Here is a 12,802-nt window from a genome sequence, read left to right as displayed (position 1 = left end):
TACAAGAGAAAATCTCAAATGCTGATTTAATTTTGGTTAGGGCTGCTTGAGGGAAAAAAAAAAGTATAAGTAGTTCAAGTATTCTAAGAATTCTCTCCCCAAAATATAACTTGGTATCTCGGCAGATGGAAAGAGTGAACAAGTCTGCTAATTGACTAAAATATTCTAGTAACAAAAGATGTGCTGGAAAAGAGAAAAAACTCTTCATCATCTATTCAGAAACTCCAGTTTCTGGTATTGTATAACACAAAACTAGAAGATTATTCACTGCAAAAATCTCGCACTTTTTAAGGCAAGGTTATGCCCTGGATGAAATTCCTCTGCAATGCCATTTAGTGATCAGTAACTTGAGTCATAAATCTCACAATTTACTGAAAAAATCTGTCATTTCGTTTCTTAGAATAAAATACTACAGTAAGTTGTTTAAAACACTGGGCTACAAAGACTAAGTATTAATTACTGGTGGGGATACTGTATCTACTTAAAAAAAAACCCCAAACTCTCTCTTACGAGGATTGAGGTACCTTTAATATTGATAACTTGCTTTAAAAATTAGACTTTAGAGCACTGCAATCTATTTGTTAATCTGAGCATCATGAACTTTAGTTGAAGCAGATAGCACCACCAAATACTACAGTAAATTTTAAGAATGGGCCACTATCCTTCTTTCCCTTCTACTTCAAATACTGGCTGCTATTATCTACACTCATAAAACCAGGAATATCAGACATCAACACTTGTTTGAACTTGTAATTCACAGAGAGTAACTACACTATAAGTAATGATACCTCATTTCACTTCATTGGTCTTGATTAGACTGTGAACACACAGTGAAGCCTCAGTCCAAAACAATCTCCAGTTCTTTTAATAGCTTTGCAATCAAATGCAGAATCATTCCATTACAGCACAGAGAGATTTCTGAAAAGGTTCCCTGAAGGCAAACTTACCCTGAGGAGATGGAGGCATGTTCTCGAGGTCGACTGGTTGCCCACTGTCCAAAGCTTCCAGCACCACATTAAATTTCTAACATGGAAAAAAAACAAAAGGTTTACTCTGGTCTGTCCCAGACCTGCCAGCTGCCACAGTAAGTATGTGACATTTAATGCATGTGGGTACAGCACAGGGTATGTTCAGCATTCAGGATTTCTTGAGTGCATACTTTGCCTGCCTTCATGTACTCCTTTGCTTTCTCCAGGTCCCCTTGCTGCTTGGCTTTTAGAGCTGCTAATTTATACTCCTTCTGCCTCCTAAGTAGGATTGCACGTGTGCTGCTGTGCTGGGGATCTGGGAGAATGAGACAATGCTGAGATTGACACAGAGCATGCAAGATTTGCTACATCCATCTAGGCAAACCCACTTTTGTCCCCTTTTGCTCCAAGTCACAACAGCCATACAAATATCCTTTTCCCTCCAGTCTCCAGAAGTCCTCTCTAACATAAGAATTCCACTTCTCCCAATTTAAAGAAAAATATTAGGTCTTTAAGTCAGCATCTCAAAACTCTTTAAAGGTTGGAATGCCACAGTCAAATAATGAAGGAGAAACTGAGGCACAGGAGAAGTTAAGGATACTGATCCAGAGCTCTAAAACAGTAACTGATTCCCCTGCTAGAAACTCAGCATCCCATGGACAACTCTTGAGACATTCAGCAGGGAAGTTCCAACACAAGCAGTGCTCTGCTACACACAACACAAACATCAGGGAAGACGCAGCATTAAAACAGGGTTCCAACTGCTTCTCCCCTCAGTACCTGTTTCCACAGCAGGATCAGCAGCAGCACGACCTTGCAGGGACTCTGATTCCAAATGCTCCCTTGCCTCAGGAGGAGCCTTCTGCTCAACATCAGCAGCAGACTCAGCTTTATTCTCTGGTGAATCTCCTGAATTCTCTGGCTCCACTCCCATGGTTTGAGGTACGTTAGAAGAACTCTTCCCTGTTGCAACAGGAGGTGGCATTTCTTCCTCATTGATTTTTTTGCCTTTCTTCACTGCAGCCAGCATGGCTTCCAGTGTCTGGCATGGAAGGAACAACAGAGTCAATAGGCATTTTCATCAAACATGTTACTAGCATAAAATCATTAAAAGACAAATTCATCCCCTTATATATGACAGGCTCTGTCACACACACCACCACAGACTGCTGCCCTTCAGCTCCCTGCCCTTCTGCAAGAACTTCAGTGCCAGTGAAAGGTGTCCAGACACCAGAGCAACAGCGCAAAGGCCTTGTCACCCAAACCAGGGAACTGCAGCTCCCTCAGCACCCAGGGTTACTGGAGAGCTGATGTGATCCACTCAGCTCTGTCACAGAAAGTCACCAAGGAAGCCATTTATACCAGCTGTAGATGGATTTTGTGCATCTTTAAATATAATAAATATACATCTTTAAAATATAATAAAATAGACTATTCCAAAATGTCACTGCCTGGATCCAGGGAAGGAAGGGGTCTGCAAACCTATTTAATGCAATGAGAAAAGCCATTAAATACTAACAAAGGAAATGGAGATTCAGCTCACCACCTATGGTAAAGAGCTCTCACAACCTCTAACTTGGGTTAACTGCTGCTCATTTTTTAAAACCCCTCCTTCACCCCAAATACTACCTTCCTCAGTATTTTTATTTTTAAAATTTAATTTGAGGTTCAGACAAAAGACCACCATGCACTTCAAGCCAAAACAAAGTTTCACTTTTTTCATCTTCCAAAGAAACTGAAACGGAAGCACAGAAAGACAACAACAAAATCTCATCAGTGCCAGAATCATTGTTGGTTTTTTTGGTCATGGCATTGCTTGACCTGTTGAGTAACAGTGGCAGAGAGACTTTGAAATGACTGCATGTGAGACTGGGGTTCAGAGCAGCAACCCACAGGCAGCTCCCTCTTCTCCATGTGGGGGTGACAGACTGAGATTGAAGGGCACAGTTCCAAGAACTACATACAACAGAGAACTCTGTGCCATTTGTTGACATGCAATTTTGCTAATTAAATAGCCGTGAGCTGTGAAGTGAGATCTGCTCTATCATCCTCAGTTACACTGCTTAGGCACAGGGAAACTCCCTACCCTGAAAAATAAAGGAAGTGGCACAGAGCACAAAGCTCATTACAGGATGGAATAGCTGCTCTGCCCATCCCTGTGGCTCTCAGAAAGGCCAGGTGGTTTCATGTACATTCCTGCCAGACCTGGACACACACAGACATCTTCCTTGTGCTTCTTCTTCCCAGAGCTTGGCCTCAGTTGTTCCCTTTGCACCCCAAGACACCTTGTAGCCACTGAGCCATTGCATCCTGCCCCAGTGCACAGCCCTGAGCTGTAGTGCCCTGCTGCTGCCTGAGGTGATGCAGGAGAGCTGCTGAAAGCAGCGGGGAGAGGAAGGCCCTGCCCAGCAGTAAACAAGCACTGCAGCTCACTGCAAGCACGCCACCTGCCTGGAACCACGAGAGCTTGGAGAGACTGCTCTCTGCTGCAGCTCTTCACTGCCTTCATCAAAAATCCTGCTCCACTCCTTTTCAAGCACAGCCAACACACTCAGGGAAAGGCACCATCTCCCTCTGTCTGACAGGAGTGGAAGGTTAGTCCCTAAGGGAAGGCAGCAGTGATGAACTGCAAGGTGTATGTGCTAGGAAAACTCCCAAATTTTGCTTTAAGGTAACACTGAGAGTCACCACAGGTCAAATTCAGATCCAGGCAGGTGGGTTTAACTTCAGTACCACAAACCCTGCCTCCAGCTACCACCTGCCACATTGAACAGAAACAAAGCTGACACACAAAAGGCAGCTGAGGCCACACCTTATCTGTGTGTTTGCTGTATCAGGTGGGTAATCAAAACCAACAAAAGCTTTTAAACGAACACCAAGCAGCACATGGAGCTTTCACTCCCCTGTCAACAAACTCACACAGCTGGGAAGACCACACTTCAGAGAGCTGCCTTTGCCTCACCCTCACTCACACCCTGATGCCCCCAGCTCACCTTCAGGCCTCTCTCGTAGCGCCGGATTTTGGAACCCTCCCCCGACTCCTTGGCGTTAGAAATCGCCGTCCTGTAGTCAGCAATTCTCCCCTCCAGTGTCTGCTGTAGCTCACTGGTAACAGCAGGAAGTGAGGAGGTCTCAGAAAAAACAATAAAACAAATCAAGAAAACTTATTTCATCCAGCTAGACGAATTTTCCCAGCGCACTGAAAAACAAACACTCCTCTTCTACACACACACAGCGCCGTGAATCGAGCGCAGGAAGGAGCAGCCCCCGAAACAGAGGAGCTTTGTGCTGTGCTAAGGGCCCTGCATCCACCTCTGGGCTCTCTCAAAAGCCTCACAGAGAAGAACGGGTGGAGAGGCTGGGGAAACTCTCACTCACAGGGTAACTGGAGCCATGTGGTCACTGAGTAGGTGAGGAGAACACTAAAGTCTCTCAAACCCCACACAACAGAGGGTGTGAAGAGGTATTTTGGCACAAATCTTGACTTATTCTTTTCTTATTTTTAAACCCTGCTGGTTTGCTCCCTTCTGGGCTTCAACCTGGTTTTTCAACAAGAGCTCTTTCTCCTCCTCCTACAGCCTGGAATTAGTTCAGTGACAAAAGCAGGCTAAGCAAAGTCATGAGTAGCTACTTACAAACTCCAGAGCCACAGAGACCCTGCAGATGGCTCCTGATGTAATTATTGCCATTATCTCTATAGAAACCCTCTCAATCCCATTTACTAACGGGCCCAATGTAGAAGGCACTGGAATCTGTGGCACACAACAGAAACATGCAGTGACTGAATAATGGATTTGACTGCATGAGGACTGACAAATTAAGCTGAGACAGATAATGCTACTGATAAAAAATCCGAAACTATTCCAGAGATGCTGAGTGATCACAATTTCAGCACACTGCCCAATGCTCTTAGGGGGAAGATACGAACTCTGGAAGCCTCCACTGCAGTCTGCATGCTCCTATGTATAATGAGGGACAAGACATGCTTGACTCCAATTGTTTACATCTTCAGTTCTACTCTAACATCAGAATTCGTCCTTGGAACAAAGCTAAAGGATCACCTGCACCCATACAGCACTGATTTCCCCACAGGAAACAGCAATAGTGTAGTTTTTTCTTTCTTGGAAGACAAGATCTCCCTACAATCTTGATAATGACCCTCATACAAGCCACGTGACAACAGTGATTGAGCAAAACTGTCAGAAACACGAAGCTCATTCCTACCTGTGGCTGCAGTTCAGGTAGTTCATCTTCTGGTTCAGCTGGGGATGGCTCTGTTGCTGTTATTTCATCCTCACAGCTTCCTGTATCACCTTCTTCCCCCAGAACTTCTTGCAACTCTGCCTAAGGTAAAAGTGAGAGCCAACAAAAGGCTTTTCCTCAAATTTTTCTCTGTCCTCAAAAGACAAAAATAAAATCAAGTCTAAAGTGTCAAAAGTTCTGGACAAATCTCGAACCCAAGTGAAGATCTTCTATTCTAGTCTTTCTTAAATTCAGTTTTATTTTGTATTATTAATTTTAACCGGTGCCAGATACCACTGAAAAACCACACTGCAGCCCTAGGATAACCACACAAGCTGGAGAAGTTCAGAGAAATACTTTTACAAAGATTATGTAAACCTAAATTTCAAATCTCCAAAAAGCCTCTACTAGCAATGGCAGTCAAAACCACTGCTTAACACCCCTTCCCTAAACCCTGCCAGTTAGATGAGTCACTGAAACAACAAGGACTTTCCCGAGGTGTTCTCTCAGGCCAGGCACCACTTGAAGCAGTAGCAAAATGGTGGCAGACATCACTTTAGGGAGACTGTCCCTGGCTGTCCTTCATCAGCTGACATGGAATGGGATTCCTGCTCTCCCCTCAATTCTCTGATATAAATGTTAGGAATATAAATAAAAATATAAATGTTAGGAAATGAAATAAAAATATAAATGTTAGGAAACTCTTTTACTCTGCTGTGCAGGGGGATGGATCCTGCAAAGACTTGCATCTAATGGTGCTTTTGCAATATTTTAGCTTCTCACCACAAAGTTAACAGACATTTTTGCTAAACGCAGTTACAAAAAAAAAACAAAACCAAAAACTACATACTAAAACTCTTTGCTAACAGTTATGCATACCAACAGGTCTGTATCTTTCTCCAAGTCTTCATCATCTGCATCTTCCTCTTCATCTTCATTCAGGTCCTTCATGCACTCTGCAGCCATCTTTTCAATATGATCCATGGGCAGAGGAGCTGTAAAAGGAAATCCCAAGGAGCCATAAACCTAAGGAACAGTTATGCAGTCACTGGGTATAAATCCTGAAGGAACTCCTACCAGCTGAAAGAGAGCAGTGACCTCCCCTCTTGTGCCCCCTTTACTGCACAGTGTCAGAGATAACTGAGAGAATATTGATGGATAAAGGGCAAAAACTGGGAAGTGAGCACTCAGGAAAAGCAGAACTGGTGTTTCTGCTGTGGCAGTGGAGGCAGGCAGTAAGACACTTGCACATTTTCTGCACTGCTGTCTCGTGAGGATGAGATTCAGCCTTTTCCAAATTTTTCTTGGCTCCTTCATTTTGCAATTTTTTTCAGGTCTTCATCCTGGAACTCCTCATTGCTGAGTTCTCATCTGTGCTTCATCCTGTGCTAACCACATGTTCCTGAGCTATCAACTTCCTCCACATGCCCTCAAAGGTGAGGCTGTTTGCCCACAAACCCCAACTGTCCACGTAAATGCCTCTGATACTTCTCTACGAAGACACATGAGTGTGACTCACCAGTGGCAGGAAAAGCTGCAGAAAACACAGATCTTCAAGACAGAGCTCCACAGTCAATTTAAATGGATCCCATTCACTCCCTGCATTTGCTGAATCAGCTGAAAATTAGCCCAGGTACAAAACTGTTCAAATAATCTAATTCACCCCATCAGTGCTTCAGTATTTGTATCAAACACGTTGCTCATAAATTTGACCCTTAGCAAAACTCGGACTGCAGGCCATATCCAAAGGCAACTGGCTCTGCAGAGAAGTGCAGCAGAGGCAAAAAATCTAATCAAGCCTCCTCAGATGGTGTTTCAGCTCTAATCCCGTGCAACAAGATGAGGCCACAATTTCAAACACGTGAGTGTTTGCCCAGCTGGCACTTATCAGAGAGAGCAGGGATCTCTGTGCTTAAGATGTTCCAACAGTGCAGCTTCTCCTGGAGGAGGAGCCATTCCCCCACGCCCAGCCAGAGCTCCAGGATGTAATCCAGGAGGGAATTACTGCACCTGGTGCTCAGCCAAGACCCAAGCACATGAGTTGCACTGGATCCCTTTTTTCTGTCCTTTCCCAGACAGGATCTGTTTCACCCTGTCCTCACTGTGCTCCTCCTTTCCAGGCAGTGGCCTGCCTGTATCCTGTCCCCACCACCACACTGGGCCAGGTCTCAGGAGTCCCCAGTGCCAGCTGCTCACCCTCCGTGAGCTTCTAACCCACACACTTCTAATACTAACAGGAAAACAGAATAGCTGCCCATTGCTCTGGAAAATCCTTTTTGAACCACACATTTAGAAGGCACAGTAAATGTTAGGCATAATAAATGCTATTTTTACACTGTCTGAAGTTCTGTTTTTCTCTTACAAATAAAAAGACCAAAACAACAAAATATATTCATCATATTTCAACTAACAAAGTATCTCAACATGATGAGGGTGAGAGGGAAGCCAGCTCTTGAAGAGCTGACAACAATTCAAGAGCTCCTGATACACAGATTCACCCTCAAAACATTATCCTGCATGTTTTAGCCATGTCAATGGCAGAAGTTCTCCTATTATGCATATTTGCACAATTATGCTTACTAGCTTTAAGAGTTTACTAAAATTTTGAAATGTGGAGGGTGGAAATGATTTTGAATTTGGTTTCAGATACAAACATGTCCTTTGTCCATCATCAGGTACTGTATTTATAGAGTTGTCTTGCCTAAACATTTCAAAATCCTCCATATCCCTGCCCCTCAAATGTTACAGTGAAATTACTGCAGAGCTGCAGTGAGGCTGTGGGTGCACCATCCCTTCCCTCCTGCACCTGCTCACACACCTGCAGGTCCCATTCTCCTTGTGCCACCTCCCCCACTGGCTGCCACCCCAGTTCCCAAGACAGGCAGGGTGCAAACGTGGTTCAGCTGAGAACTCCCCCAGGAACACGGGTTTGTTTGTGCAGAGGAGTTCCTGGAGCAGCTCACCCTGCAGCTCCACACACACACACACACTGCTCAGAGGCAGAGCATGCTCACTGCAGAGCCCTCACAGCAGCAGCAGCAGCAGCCTTGTTTCATGGCAGCTTACAGCGAGCCTGTAAAACACTGCAGAGCTGCATGCAAACACCGCCAGACAAAATTAATTTATTTAAACTATCAAGAGTGGTAGTCCACTCCAAGAGACACTCTAACCCGTGTAACACAAGCTACAGGATTCTCCAAGTAATTGCACCAGTATTTGCCTCTGAAAATGGGATTCAATTTTGGTTACAGACTCCAAGTAACTAAAAATATAATGCTCATTATGTAAATTCATTCTTCAAACAAAAACAGAAGAACAACCACATGACAAACAACCCACCCCCCACAAGAAACACAATTTCCCTTCTGAACTCATCTAGCGCCCACTACACCTTTTTATGACTTCATATGCTAAAAAAGCATGTCTTAATTTAGTCATTAAATGGGCCAGCCATCAGAGATCTTTTTCCTATATCTACAAGAGCATCAACAAAAAAATCCTTTTACATTGTTTGTGGAGTAACAAATTAAACCCTTCAAAGTAAAGGAAAGAGCAGTTGCAAATTCAACTTCTAACAGTGATAAAAAACCATTTAAGATAAGTTTAAAGATGTTTTTAGATAAATTTATGAAAGGTAAATAAAATTCAGATATTTTAACTTACTTTTCACCTTTGGTTTTGGTTTTCCTTCTTTCACTTTTGCTCCTGTGATAGCAGCAAGCTCTGCTTCAAGGTCCCCATCATCCTCACCTTCCTCTGCACCCAGCAGCATCTCTTCAGGACTGAAATCCACAAACAGCCCCAGCTGGAGCCAAGGGAAAATAACAATACAGAATAATAAAATACCCTACATTTAGAACAAAGATGACACTCAAAAACATCACACTGCATGGATTATTTAGACATTTTCATGCATTCTGAATTCTGTTCATTTTTTTTTTACAGCCCACTATCACACCAATTCTGTTACCACAACAATGCCTACCAAACACCCATAACTTGTGTAAGGTACATAAATCTTAAAACCCCACGTGTATTCTCTTTAAAACTCTACACAAACCATTTCTTGCAATCAATCTTATTTAACAGTCTGACACAACAAGGTAGAATTAAATGTTTGTTTTACTGAGCCTCATGGAGCAGATAGCATCAGGAAAGTTCAGGGCAGTGCCTGTAACAGCTAAGCTGAAAAATATTCACTCATCCTTCACACACAACAGGTCTGACATGTGCACAGTGCAGAGACTTCACCCTTATCTCTTGAAGAAGCTACATTTACAAACACAGAACTGTTCTGTCTTCTTGCATCAGTTTCTAAATCCCACAGAAACAAACACAGCATTAAAACCCAGCAATGCCCACACTCACTGGAGAAAACCATCAAAGTGGCTGGCACAGATCATCAGCTAAGGGATAACATCTCAGGGAACAGTATTAATAACAGTAATCAGGATATGAGAGTTGGTGGTTAGCACTCGCTTGTGGCAAAACATTCCCAAGTACATCTGAGGAATCTCTGGGTCTTAGTCCAAAAGGTATTCTTTTAAAATGCCATTTTATCATGGTTTTTGCATTTCTGGTTAAAATACTAACTGCCCCAGAAAAAAAAAATTATCTTAAGTATGCTAGGATTCCTTATAAACATGAATGAAGAGAATTAGATTCATCCTGTGAGGTAGGTGAAGCTTTTCCCAGACTCTTCCAAAGCACAAGCCCCTACTGATCCTCATATGGTCAAGGAGGCAACACTTCAGCTTCTCTCCAGCACAGGAAAAAAAAATCAGCTGTCATTATTCTGAGGGTTAGTGACCTCCTTCTGTCTCGAGGATCTGAAGTGCTGCAAGAAGTTGTCTGTCAGTTTATAAATTAACTGAAGTATTAATATTTTTTTTGAACCCAGTAGGAATCAAAGTGCTGGTGGCTACTGCCCTGAAACATTCTGTGCCCCTCTCTGGACCATTTTGTAATCCCAAAGGAGAACGTGAAACACAGCTGAGAAACACAGGATCAGCAACAGCACTGAAAATCAGCAGCTGTTTGTTTCCTAGCCCTGATCCTGCCCTTGACATTCCATAAGGCACTGGACAGATCAGTCAGCCACCCTCTGCCTTATCCACCTCCCAGCTCTAAGGCAAAACTGGAGTATTTGCACGCTTGGCTAGAACAGAAAGAAGGTGAGGACAAGATTTAAACAGGAAATATTTACAACGGTGATCTAAAAATTCTGGTTCTATGGAACACACAGGGACCTTCCACCAAAGTGCAAGATGGATCAGAGGCACACAGGATCTGCTCACACTGCAAGGGTGGGCAGTGAAGCCACTGCAGCAACCACGGGAATCAAGAACACAGCTCAGCAGTTCTAGCTCCAAGTCCCAATCCATTCCATAAGGAACATTTCCAATGTTCTAACATTCCTTAGTAGTACTGAAGCAATGTTTAATAGAACTGAAAAAATAAGTTATAAAAAGCCTGCAGTTGATATACTACAAAACAAAAAAAAATTAAATTGAATTAATCTGAAAGCAAACAAGCCATTAGTCTCAATAAACACTCACCTCTGCTGTAAGACAGGCTGAATACTTAACTGTATTGAATTAGAAATCAGTAAAATATGTTAATCAGATCATTCATTTACTTTATCTCTTCAAAATGAGGTTTCTTTTCTTTCCCCAGAAGAAGGAAAGATATTTTCACCTTTTATCTTCTCTCCTGCTCAGATAAGTTATACACTGTCACTGAGAAATGCAAACTTTCACACTGGAGCCACGGTGACATTATGGATCACTAACTACAGCACCTTGCCTTCAGTATGAGAACACTGGATCCTAAGAAATCACCAAAAGAGAGCATCTTAGCTATTTTCTCTATTCTAATAACTTGTTACAATCCCTTTTCACATTTCTCTATATTCTTAGCAGTTATTCCACCTGTTACTGCCTCTATTCTACCTCCAAAGGGTTTCTGAAACTCCATTCTGGCTCTGACATATTCTTTAACACTAACTACACTGTTTTTCTGTCAGTTTTCTACCCAGAATTTTGCCTTGTCTGTATTTCTAATTTTGACACTGTCACCTGACTTTCCACACCTGCCAACCATGACTAACTATTGTTTCTCACCACAAGACTTCTGAAACTCCATCCAAAGGTAAATAAGTAAACCCCAACACACAGACACAGCTAAACTCACTTTTATCTACAGGAAAGGGGCTTATCAGTCTATCAGGGGCTTAACAGCTAGGCTTATCAGTCTATCTGTTACATGAAAAAATGACTATACCAAGGGAAATTAAAATTAACTGTCTCTTGTTTAGCACCTTAATATTCTCCCATATATGTCCCTCAATTTGTTACCTGATATTCTGCTGTTCTTATTTCTGTTTTCGTGGAGATGTAAGGAAAACCTCCACAGAGCCACTGAAGTTATTATTAAATCTCAACACAGCCCGGCTAAGAAAATACTGTAAGCATGAGTCATGAGGTCTCATGCAAAGATTACAGCATTACAACACTGTGCCTTCCCTGCAAGACCTCCACAGCTGCCTATCAGATATTTACTTGAAGAAGAATGCAATAAAGAAGGAAGGAAAACAGACACCACACAATCTAATTTTTTCCATGATCCTGCAATGCTATGAACACACGGGAGATTCTGCAGGAAAACAGCAGCAAGAGCTCGGAACGAGACTATCTCGAGGAGCGGTGGGAGTAGGAGGTTTCCCTGCCTGCTCTGCAGCCACATCTCCCTGGCCCTTTGCCCTCCTTACCTGCTTTGCAACTGCAGCTCCCTGGCCCTTTGCCTGAGGGCTCTTTTTAGGTCTTCTGCCAAGCATGTTGGTTCATGAATTTCAGAGGGCTGTGTCTCTAGAGGACTGAGAACACACGGAACTTAAAGTCAGTACCCTGCCTGTGCCAAGGCAAAGCCCGCCGGACGGAGGCGGGAGGCGCGACCCCGCAGCCGCCCCCGGCACCCCCTCACAGCGCTCCCGGGCCGTGAGGGCAGCGGCGGCAGCGCCGCGGGACGCGCTCCGCGGGGCCCGGCCCGGCCGCACCCGCGCTCCGCCCGGGCAGCTCGGCGGGACCCGGCGGGCAGGGCGCTCCCCGGCCGGCGCAGGGACGGGCCGCGGGGGCGATGGGCCGGGAGCCGCGCGAAGAACCGCGGAGGGGCCGCCCGGAGAGAGCCCGGCCCCGGCTCACCTCGGCTCCCGCCCGCCGGCCGCGGCTCCGCCCGGCGCGCTCGCTGAGGGCCCGCCCGCGGCCCGGCGGCTGCGCGGCTGCGCGGGGAGGCGGGGCCGGCCCGAGCCTCGGCCCCGAGCCGCGGGCCCGGGCTGTCCGAACCGGCCCCGGGCTGTCCGAACGGGCCCCGCACACGGCCCCGCACACGGCCCCGCACACGGCCCCGCACCGGGGCGGCTGCCCAGGGCGAGCCTGCAGTGATCGACCAGACAAAGGAGCTGGGTCCTCCTGTGGCACCATTCGTGCGGTATTGTGACAGTCAGGCTCCTCCATTCCAACACCGAGCCGGGATTGCAAACTGGAAGTTCCTTTTAATTATTTTAGTAAGGAAAGTTTAAGCGTATTTTAACAATT

General features: G+C 44.7%; 1 protein-coding gene across 1 annotated transcript in view; it reads right to left on the bottom strand.

Moving 5' to 3' along the window:
• CC2D1B (coiled-coil and C2 domain containing 1B) overlaps positions 1 to 12,485 on the bottom strand; it is a 28,075-nt gene extending 15,590 nt beyond the window's left edge. Inside the window, exons 1-9 of the mRNA XM_063407081.1 lie at positions 12,410 to 12,485; positions 11,980 to 12,084; positions 8,874 to 9,015; positions 6,090 to 6,205; positions 5,193 to 5,312; positions 3,962 to 4,099; positions 1,749 to 2,010; positions 1,160 to 1,284; positions 948 to 1,023 (exon numbers count right to left, since the gene is read on the bottom strand). Of these exons, the coding sequence (XP_063263151.1) occupies positions 948 to 1,023; positions 1,160 to 1,284; positions 1,749 to 2,010; positions 3,962 to 4,099; positions 5,193 to 5,312; positions 6,090 to 6,205; positions 8,874 to 9,015; positions 11,980 to 12,045 (1,045 nt within the window). The 5' untranslated portion in view covers positions 12,046 to 12,084; positions 12,410 to 12,485. The remainder of the gene's footprint in view (positions 1 to 947; positions 1,024 to 1,159; positions 1,285 to 1,748; positions 2,011 to 3,961; positions 4,100 to 5,192; positions 5,313 to 6,089; positions 6,206 to 8,873; positions 9,016 to 11,979; positions 12,085 to 12,409) is intronic.
• Positions 12,486 to 12,802: the final 317 nt, after the last annotated feature.

Source organism: Prinia subflava, chromosome 10 (assembly GCF_021018805.1).
Source record: "Prinia subflava isolate CZ2003 ecotype Zambia chromosome 10, Cam_Psub_1.2, whole genome shotgun sequence".
Taxonomy (NCBI): Eukaryota; Metazoa; Chordata; class Aves; order Passeriformes; family Cisticolidae; genus Prinia; species Prinia subflava.
Note: the sequence above shows the minus strand (reverse complement) of the source record. Positions and strands in the feature narration are given on the sequence as shown.